This window comes from Carcharodon carcharias (assembly GCF_017639515.1).
Source record: "Carcharodon carcharias isolate sCarCar2 chromosome 35 unlocalized genomic scaffold, sCarCar2.pri SUPER_35_unloc_1, whole genome shotgun sequence".
NCBI lineage: Eukaryota > Metazoa > Chordata > Chondrichthyes > Lamniformes > Lamnidae > Carcharodon > Carcharodon carcharias.
In genome coordinates this window covers 113,750-124,370 of record NW_024470701.1, presented here as the reverse complement: position 1 = coordinate 124,370, position 10,621 = coordinate 113,750, and the positions used below count along the sequence as shown (strand labels likewise).

Here is a 10,621-nt window from a genome sequence, read left to right as displayed (position 1 = left end):
AGAGGGAGGGAAAACTCAGAGGTCGTGGTTCACATTGGTACAAACGACTTAGGTAGAAAGAGGGATGAGGTCCTGCTAAATGAATTTAGGGAGCTAGGCAGCAGACTAAAAAACAGGACCTCAAAGGTTGCAACCTCTGGATTACTCCCTGTGTCGCGTGCCAAAGAGAAGATGAATGTGTGGCTGAAGAGGTGGTGCAGAAGGGAAGGCTTTAGACTCCTGGATCACTGGCTCCGTTTCTGGGGGTGGTGGGACCTGTACAAGTCTGAACCTGAACCGGAATGGGGCTAACATCCTTGTGGGGGGGGGGGGGTGTTCGCTAGTGGGGAGGTGGGGGGAGGTTAAACTAATTTAGCAGGGGTGGGTGGGATACAGAGTGGAGGTATAGTAGGGAGTGATGTACAGACAAAAATAGACCAAGTCAGTCTGGAAGGCAGAGCGGATATAGTCCAGTTTATGCACAAGGTAGCATGACAAGGCTGGATGGCATTTATTTTAATGCATGGACTCCTGGGAGTAAGGCAGATGAGTTGAGGGTGTTGATTAACACATGGGGATATGATATCACTTCTATCACAGAGACATGGTTGAGGGAGGGGCAGGATTGGCAGCTCAATGTTCCAGGGTATAGAATCTTGAGGTGAGACGAGGAGGGGGGGTTGGTGTAAAAGAGGAGGGGGTTTCGCAATATTGATCAAGGAGTCAATTACTGCAATAAGGAGGGATGACATCTTAGAATGTTCCTCAATTCAGGCCACATGGGTAGAATTTAGAAACAAAAAGGGGGCAATCACATCTCTGGGAGTGTACTACAGGCCCCCAAAACAGTCAGAGAGAGATAGAAGGGCAAATATGTAGGCAAATCTCAGGGAAGTGCAAAAATAATAGCGTAATAATAGTAGGGGTTTCAAGTTCCCCAATATTAACTGAGATAGACAAAGTGTGAAAGGCTAAGAGGGGGCACAATTCTTAAAATGTATCCAGGAGAGCTTTTTAAGCCGGCATGTAGAAAGTCCTTCGAGAGTGCGGGGCTTAGTTTTAGGGAGCAAAGCCGGGCAAGTGGTAGAAGTGTCAGTGGGGGAGCATTTCAGTGATAGTGATCATAAATCAGTAAAATTTAAGGTGGTTATGGAAAAGGACAAAGATGGACTGGAAATAAAGGTCCAGAATTAGGTTGGTGGGGGGGGTGGGGGTAGCGAATGGGGAGTGGGGGGTGTGGGGAAGGCCGATTTTAATATGTTAAGACAGGATCAGGCCAAAGTGTACTGGGAGCAGCTACTTACAGGAAAGTCTACAACAGACCAGTGGGAGTCATTCAAAATGGAAACAGTGAGAGTTCAGGGCCAACATGTTCCTGTAAAGATGAGGGGGTAGGACAAACAAGTCCAGTGAACCCTGAATGTCAAGGAATGTACAGGATTGGATAAGGAAAGAAATGGAAGCTTATGGTAGATATTGAGGTCTGAAGACAGCAGAAGCCTTAGAGGAGTATAGTACGTGCAGGGAGTTACTTAAAAAAAAGTAATTAGGAGAGAGAAGAGGGGGCATGAAAAAGCACCAGTGGTAAAATAAAGGAAGATAATGGGGCAAGAGGATAACCAGGGAATGAGTGGGGCCCATTAGAGACCAAAGTGCATAGAGCTGGAGGATGCAGGTGATGTTTTAAATGATTACTTTTCATCTGTGTTCACAATGTAGGTGTTGAAATCAGGGAGAGGGAGACAGATTGGAACAATTTAGCATTGAGAGGGTGGAGGTATTAATGGTTTTAGTGGGCTTAAATGTGGATAAACTCCCCAGGCCCAGATGAGGTGTATCCCAGGCTGCTCTGTGAGGCAAGGGAGGGGATAGCAGGGGCTCTGACACTAATTTTCAAACCCTCTCTGTCCACAGGAGAGGTGCCAGAGGACTGGAGGCCAGCCAATGTGATAACCATTATTCAAGAAGGGTGGAAGGGATAAACCAGGGAACCATAGGCCGGTGAGCCTGACATCAGTGGCAGGGAAACTCTTGGAAAAAATTCTGAGGGACAGGATTAATCTCCACTTGGAGAGTTAGGGGTTAATCAGGGATAGTCAATGTGACATTGTCAGGGGGAGACCATGTCTAACAAATGTGATTGAATGTTTTGAGGAGGTGACTAGGTGTGTAGATGAGGGTAGTGTAGTTGATGTAGTCTACATGGACTTCAGTAAGGCTTTTGACAAGGTCCCGCACGGGAGAATGTTCAAGAGGGTAAGAGCCAATGGGATCCAGGGCAAGTTGGAAAATTGGATCCAAAATTGGCTCAGTGGCAGGAGACAGAGGGTGATGGTCGAGGGGTGTGTTTGCGATTGGAAGCCTCTGTCCAGTGGGTGTACCACAGGGATCGGTGCTGGGACCCTTGCTGTTTGTAGTGTACTTTAATGAATATAGGAGGTATGATCAGTAGATGACAAATATATTGGTGGTGCCGTAATCAGTGAGGAGGAAAGCCTTAGAATCCTGAACGATATAGTTGGGCTGGTAAGACGGGCAGAGCGATGGTAAATGGAACTTAATCCTGAGAAATGTCAGCTGATGTATTTTGGGAGGCCAAACACGGCAAAGGAATATACTGTGAATAGTAGGACCCTCGGAAGAACAGGGGATCAGAGGGACCTTGGTGTAGATGTCCATTGATCCCTGAAGGCAGCAGCGGAGGAAGATAAGGTGGTTAGGAAGGCATGTGGGATACTTGTCTTCATTAGCCGAGGGATAGAATATAAGAGCAGGGGGTTATATTGGAGCTGTATAAAACGCTGGTTAGGTCACAGCTGGAGTACTGTGTGCAGTTCTGGCCGCCACACTATAGGAAGGATGTGATTGTACTGGAGAGGGTGCAGAGGAGATTCACCAGGATGTTGCCTGGGTTGGAGCGTTTTAGCTATGAAGAAAGGCTGGGTAGGGTAGGGTTGTTTTCCTTAGAGCAGAGGAGACTGAGGGGGGACCTGATTGAGGTATCCAAAATTATGAGGGGCATAGATAGGGTGAATAGGAAGAAACTTTTCCCCTTGGTGGAGGGGTCAATAACCAGGGGGCACAGATTTAAGATAAGGGGCAGGAGGTTTAGAGGGGATTTGAGGAAAGGTTTTTCCACCCAGAGGGTGGGAGGAATCTGGAACACACTGCCCGAGGGGGTGGTAGAGGTAGGAACCCTCATAACATTTCAGAAGTATTTAGATAAACACTTGGAACATCGTAGCACACAGGACTACAGGCCAAGTGCGGAAATGGGGTTAGAATAGATAGGTACTGGACACCTGGCACAGACATGATGGGCCGAAGGGACTCTTTCCATGTTGTAAAACGATATGACTCTATGACTTTATGAATCTACGCTGACGCTGCCCAGCTCGACCTCAGCCACCACCCCTTATCCCCCAACACCACCTCCCTCTCCCTGCACTCCTCCACTCTCAAAATTGTCAGGCTGCTGATCCGACATCCAGTCCTGGATGAGCAGAAATTTCCTCCAATTAAATATCGGGAAGACCGAAGCCATTGTTTTCCATCTCCCCTCCAAACTGCGTCCACAGCGACCGACTCCATCCCTCTCTCCCTGGCAACGGTCCGAGACTGAATCAGCTGGTTCTCCGCCTCTGTTGTATCCTGACCCTGAGACAAGTTGCCGACCTCATCTCCCACCATCACTAACACCGACCATTTCCCCCTCTGTAACATCACCCGCCTTGGCTCATCAGCTGCTGAAGCCCTCACCCATTCCTTCGCCCGCTCCAGACGCGACTATCCCAGCGCTCTCCAGGCTGCTCTCCCACATTCTACACTCCAGAAACATTAGCTCAGCCAAAACTCTGCTCTCACCCTCCCCGTCTCCAAACTCACACTGAGTCCCGTTCACCCATCACACTCCACATGCTCGCTGACCCACACTGGCTCCCGGTCCAGGAACACCTCCATTTTAACATTCTCACCATGTTTTCAAACCATTCCATGCCCTCGGCACCTCCCTATCTCTGTAACCTCCTCCAGCCCCTACAACACTCCCTATCTCTGTAACTTCCTCCAGACCCTACAATCCTCCCTATCTCTGTAAACTCTTCCAGCCCCTACAACCCTCCCTATCTCTGTAACCTCCTCCAGCCCATACACCCCTCCCTATCTCTGTAATCTCCTCCAGCCCCTAAACCCCTCCCTATCTCTGTAACCTCCTCCAGCCCCTACAACCCTCCCTATCTCTGTAACCTCCTCCAGCCCCTACAACCCTCCCTATTTCTGTAACCTCCTCCAGCCCCTACACCCCTCCCTATCTCTGTAACCTCCTCCAGCCCCTACACCCCTCCCTATCTCTGTAACCTCCTCCAGCCCCTACAACCCTCCCTATCTCTGTAACCTTCTCCAGCCCCTACAACCCTCCCTATCTCTGTAACCTCCTCCAGCCCCTACAACCCTCCCTATCTCTGTCACCTTCTACAACCCTCCGAGATCTCTGCTTTCCTCCAATTCCGGCCTCTCGAGCATCCCCCGATTCCCACTGCTCCACCATTGGCGGCCGTGCCTTCAGCTGCCTGGGGGGGGCCCTGAGCTCTGGATATTCCCTCCTAAAACCTCTCTGACCCTTTCCGTCTCTCCCTCTGTCTCTCCCTCTGTCTCTCCCTCTGTTCATCTCTCTCGTCCTCTCTCTCCTCCTTTAAGATGCTCCTTAAAACCGATCTCTTTGACCGAGCTCTCTGCAACCTTTCTTCATACCTTCTGCTGTGATTTCAATGCCATTTTCCTGATTAGGTCTCTGTGTAATGCCTTGGGATATTTTTCAAATTGAAGTCCCTGTTTGGATGACAGCTGTTGTGGGCAGATGTCTGGAACTGGTTGAAAAATAACGTGCAGGGAGCGACTGACAGGATCAATGGAGTGGGGGCAGAGAGTAGGGTAAGGACAGCAAGCCGAGGGGTAATGTGAGAGGGAGAGGGGAGTGATTGAGGGGTAATGTGAGAGAGAGAGGGGAGTGAGTTGAGGGGTAATGTGAGAGAGAGAGAGGGGAGTGAGTGAGGGGTAATGTGAGAGAGAGAGGGGAGTGAGTGAGGGGTAATGTGAGAGAGAGGGGAGTGAGTTGAGGGGTAATGTGAGAGAGAGAGGGGAGTGAGTGAGGGGTAATGTGAGAGAGAGAGGGGAGTGAGTGTGGGGTAATGTGAGAGAGAGAGGGGAGTGAGTGAGGGGTAATGTGAGAGAGAGAGGGGAGTGAGTGAGGGGTAATGTGAGAGAGAGGGGAGTGAGTGAGGGGTAATGTGAGAGAGAGGGGAGTGAGTGAGGGGTATGTGAGAGAGAGGGGAGTGAGTTGAGGGGTAATGTGAGAGAGAGGGGAGTGAGTGAGGGGTATTGTGAGAGAGAGGGGAGTGAGTTGAGGGCTAATGTGAGAGAGAGAGGGGAGTGAGTGAGGGATAATGTGAGAGAGAGAGGGGAGTGAGTGAGGGATAATGTGAGAGAGAGAGCGGAGTGAGCTGAGGGGTAATGTGAGAGAGAGGGGAGTGAGTTGAGGGGTAATGTGAGAGAGAGAGAGGGGAGTGAGTGAGGGGTAATATGAGAGAGAGAGGGGAGTGAGTTGAGGGGTAATGTGAGAGAGAGAGGGGAGTGAGTTGAGGGGTAATGTGAGAGAGAGAGGGGAGTGAGTGAGGGGTAATGTGAGAGAGAGAGGGGAGTGAGTGAGGGGTAATGTGAGAGGGAGAGGGGAGTGAGTTGAGGGGTAATGTGAGAGGGAGAGGGGAGTGAGTTGAGGGCTAATGTGAGAGAGAGAGAGAGGGGAGTGAGTTGAGGGGTAATGTGAGAGAGAGGGGAGTGAGTGAGGGGTAATGTGAGAGAGAGAGGGGAGTGAGTGAGGGGTAATGTGAGAGAGAGAGAGGGGAGTGAGTGAGGGGTAATGTGAGAGAGAGAGGGGAGTGAGTGAGGGGTAATGTGAGAGAGAGGGGAGTGAGTTGAGGGGTAATGTGAGAGAGAGAGGGGAGTGAGTGAGGGGTAATGTGAGAGAGAGAGGGGAGTGAGTGAGGGGTAATGTGAGAGAGAGGGGAGTGAGTTGAGGGGTAATGTGAGAGAGAGAGGGGAGTGAGTGAGGGGTAATGTGAGAGAGAGGGGAGTGAGTGAGGGGTATGTGAGAGAGAGGGGAGTGAGTTGAGGGGTAATGTGAGAGAGAGGGGAGTGAGTGAGGGGTATTGTGAGAGAGAGGGGAGTGAGTTGAGGGCTAATGTGAGAGAGAGAGGGGAGTGAGTGAGGGGTAATGTGAGAGAGAGAGGGGAGTGAGTTGAGGGCTAATGTGAGAGAGAGAGGGGAGTGAGTGAGGGATAATGTGAGAGAGAGAGGGGAGTGAGTGAGGGATAATGTGAGAGAGAGAGCGGAGTGAGCTGAGGGGTAATGTGAGAGAGAGAGAGGGGAGTGATTGAGGGGTAATATGAGAGAGAGAGGGGAGTGAGTTGAGGGGTAATGTGAGAGAGAGAGGGGAGTGAGTTGAGGGGTAATGTGAGAGAGAGAGGGGAGTGAGTGAGGGGTAATGTGAGAGAGAGAGGGGAGTGAGTGAGGGGTAATGTGAGAGGGAGAGGGGAGTGAGTTGAGGGGTAATGTGAGAGGGAGAGGGGAGTGAGTTGAGGGCTAATGTGAGAGAGAGAGAGGGGAGTGAGTTGAGGGGTAATGTGAGAGAGAGGGGAGTGAGTGAGGGGTAATGTGAGAGAGAGAGGGGAGTGAGTGAGGGGTAATGTGAGAGAGAGAGGGGAGTGAGTTGAGGGGTAATGTGAGAGAGAGAGGGGAGTGAGTTGAGGGGTAATGTGATAGAGAGGGGAGTGAGTGAGGGGTAATGTGAGAGAGAGAGGGGAGTGAGTTGAGGGGTAATGTGATAGAGAGGGGAGTGAGTGAGGGGTAATGTGAGAGAGAGAGGGGAGTGAGTTGAGGGGTAATGTGAGAGAGAGAGGGAAGTGAGTTGAGGGGTAATGTGATAGAGAGGGGAGTGAGTGAGGGGTAATGTGAGAGAGAGAGGGGAGTGAGTGAGGGGTAATGTGAGTGGGGGGGCAAGGTGGAAGGAAGAGGGAGAGCATAGTGAGGAGAAAATGAGGAGGAAACTGAGGTAATGAGGAGGAAAATGACGAGAACATGAGAGGGAAATAGAGGAGGAAATGGAGGAGGAAAACGATGAGGAAATTGAGGAGGAAAATGATGAGGAAATAGAGGAGGTAAACAAGGAAGAAAAATGAGGGAAATGAAGAGGAAATGAGGAAGAAATGAGAACATGATCCAATGAGGAGGATAATGAGGGAGAATGTGGAGGAGAATGAGGAGGAGAATGAGGAGGAGAATGAGGAGGAGAATGAGGGAGAATGAGGAGGAGAATGAGGAGGAGAATGAGGGAGAATGAGGAGGAGAATGAGGGAGAATGAGGAGGAGAATGAGGGAGAATGTGGAGGAGAATGAGGAGTAGAATGAGGGAGAATGTGGAGGAGAAAGAGGAGGAGAATGAGGGAGAATGTGGAGGAGAATGTGGAGGAGAATGAGGAGGAGAATGAGGGAGAATGTGGAGGAGAAAGTGGAGGAGAATGGGGCGGGTAGTGGGCTGGTGAATGGGTGACTGCGGGCGGATGTAAGGTCAGGTGGGCGGGTGTAAGGTCAGGTGGGCGGGTGTAAGGTCAGGTGGGCGGGTGTAAGGTCAGGTGGGTGGGTGTAAGGTCAGGCGGGCGGGTGTAAGGTCTGGCGGGCGGGTGTAAGGTCTGGCGGGTGGGTGTAATGTCGGGCGGGCGGGTGTAAGGTCTGGTGGGCGGGTGTAAGGCCTGGCGGGTGGCTGTAAGGTCGGGCAGGCGGGTGTGAGGTCCAGCGGGTGTGAGGTCCGGCGGGCGGGTGTTAGGTCGGGCGGGCGGGTGTAAGGTCGGGCGGGCGGGTGTAAGGTCAGGTGGGCGGGTGTGAGGTCCGGCGGGCGGGTGTAAGGTCCGGCGGGTGGGTGTAAGGTCCGGCGGGCGGGTTTAAGCTCGGGCGGGCGGGTTTAAGCTCGGGCGGGCGGGTGTAAGGTCGGGCGAGTGGGTGTAAGGACCAGCGGATGGGTGTAAGGTCCGGCGGGCGGGTGTAAGGTCGGGCGGGCGGGTGTGAGGTCCGGTGGGCGGGTGTAAGGTCGGGCGGGCGGGCGTAAGGTCCGGCGGGTGGGTGTAAGGTCCGGCGGGTGGGTGTAAGGTCGGGCAGGCGGGTGTGAGGTCCGGCGGGCGGGTGTAAGGTCGGGCGGGCGGGTGTAAGGTCGGGCGGGCGGGTTTAAGCTCGGGCGGGCGGGTGTAAGGTCGGGCGGGTGGGTGTAAGGTCGGGCGGGCGGGTTTAAGCTCGGGCGGGCGGGTGTAAGGTCCGGCGGGCGGGTGTAAGGTCCGGCGGGCGGGTGTAAGGTCCGGCGGGCGGGTGTAAGGTCGGGCGGGCGGGTGTAAGGTCCGGCGGGCGGGTGTAAGGTCGGGCGGGCGGGTGTTATGTCCGGCGGGCGGGTGTAAGGTCGGGCAGGCGGGTTTAAGCTCGGGCGGGCGGGTGTAAGGTCCGGCGGGCGGGTGTAAGGTCAGGCGGGCGGGTTTAATCTCGGGCGGGCGGGTGTAAGGTCGGGCGGGCGGGTGTAAGGTCCGGCGGGCGGGTGTAAGGTCCGGCGGGCGGGTGTAAGGTCCGGCGGGTGGGTGTAAGGTCCGGCGGGCGAGTGTAAGGTCGGGCGAGCGGGTGTAAGGTCCGGCGGGCGGGTGTAAGGTCCGGCGGGCGGGTGTAAGGTCGGGTGAGCGGGTGTAAGGTCCGGCGGGCGAGTGTAAGGTCCGGCGGGCGGGTGTAAGGTCCGGCGGGCGGGTGTAAGGTCCGGCGGGCGGGTGTAAGGTCCGGCGGGCGAGTGTAAGGTCCGGCGGGCGGGTGTAAGGTCCGGCGGGCGGGTGTAAGGTCCGGCGGGCGGGTGTAAGGTCCGGCGGGCGGGTGTAAGGTCCGGCGGGCGGGCAGATGGACAGGCGGGGCCGGACAGGGGGACGGGCAGGAGGGGCTGGGGGAGGGGCTGGGGGTGGGGCTGGGGGAGGGGCTGGGGGAGGGGCCGGGCTGGGGGAGGGGCTGGGGGAGGGGCTGGGGAGGGGCTGGGGGAGGGGCTGTGGGAGGGGCTGGGGGAGGGGCTGGGGGAGGGGCTGGGGGAGGGGCCGGGCTGAGGGAGGGGCTAAGGAGGAGCTGGGGGAGGAGCTGGGGGAGGGGCCGGTCTGGGGGAGGGGCTGGGGGAGGGGCCGGGCTGGGGGAGGGGCTGGGGGTGGGGCCGGCTGGGGGTGGGGCTGGGGGAGGGGATGGGGGAGGGGCCGGGCTGGGGGAGGGGCTGGGGGTGGGGCTGGGGAGGGGCTGGGGGAGGGGCTGTGGGAGGGGCTGGGGGAGGGGCTGGGGGAGGGGCTGGGGGAGGGGCTGGGGGAGGGGCCGGGCTGGGGGAGGGGCTGGGGGAGGGGCTGGGGGAGGGGCTGGGGGAGGGGCCGGGCTGGGGGAGGGGCTGGGGGAGGGGCTGGGGAGGGGCTGGGGGAGGGGCTGGGGAGGGGCTGGGGGAGGGGCTGGGGGAGGGGCCGGGCTGGGGGAGGGGCTGGGGGAGGGGCTGGGGAGGGGCTGGGGGAGGGGCTGGGGGAGGGGCTGGGGGAGGGGCACCCTTACCTTCTCTGCTGACTGGGCGGTGCCGAAGAAGATGGGCACGAAGGCCAGCCAGATGATGCAGGTGGTGTACATGGTGAAGCCGATGGGCTTGGCCTCGTTGAAGGTCTCGGGGACGCCGCGGCTCTTGACGGCGTAGACGGTGCAGGTCACCATCAGGAGGATGCTGTAGCCCAGGCAGCAGATGAGGGAGAGGTCAGACATGTCGCACTTCAGGATGCCGCGCGCCAGCTGGGGGTCAGGGGTGCGCTGCTCCTCGTAGTCGACGGTGGCGTGGGGGGGCTGGACGCCCAGCCAGACGAAGACCCCCAGCACCTGCAGGGAGATGAGGGCGAAGGTGATGGCCAGCTGCGAGGTGGGGCTGATGAAGGGGGGCGGCGTCACCGAGCGCTTGCCCCTCTCAAAGATGCGGTAGATGCGGTTGGTCTTGGTCAGCAGCGCCGAGTAGGTGATGCTCATGCCCAGGCCCAGCAGGAGGCGCCGCAGGGCGCAGACGACGGCCCCCGGCTCGGCGATCATCAGGAAGGTGATGGCGTAGATCAGGAAGACTCCGGCCAGCAGGACGTAGCTCAGCTCCCGGCCGGACGCCCTGACGATGGGCGTCTCGTTGTGCCGGACAAAGACCAGGACGGTGAAGCTGGTGGCCAGGATGCCCACCACCGCCAGGATGAGGGGCAGCGCGGCCCAGGCCGAGTGCCACTCCAGCTTGACCACGGGCGTGGGCTGGCAGCCCGTCCGGTTGGGGCTGGGCCGCATGTCCAGCGGGCACAGCTGGCACTCGAACTCGCTCAGCTGGTAGCGGTACCCGTCGCAGAGCTCGCAGTGCCAGCAGCAGGGCACGCCCTTCACCATCTTCTTGCGCTCGCCGGGAGGGCAGGGGAAGCTGCAGACCGAGCGTGGCACCTCTGTGCCCCCACCACCCCACTGCATCTCATCCAGCTGAAAAAGAGGAGGTGGCACAGGGTTAGATACAGAGTAAAGCTCCCTCTACACCGTC

At 56.7% G+C, this 10,621-nt stretch overlaps 1 protein-coding gene across 1 annotated transcript in view; it reads right to left on the bottom strand.

Moving 5' to 3' along the window:
* The window catches only part of LOC121274177 (metabotropic glutamate receptor 6-like), a 96,481-nt gene that overhangs the window by 2,665 nt on the left and 83,195 nt on the right, over nt 1-10,621 (bottom strand). The window contains exon 8 of the mRNA XM_041181377.1: nt 9,628-10,563. Within this exon, the coding sequence (XP_041037311.1) occupies nt 9,628-10,563 (936 nt within the window). The remainder of the gene's footprint in view (nt 1-9,627; nt 10,564-10,621) is intronic.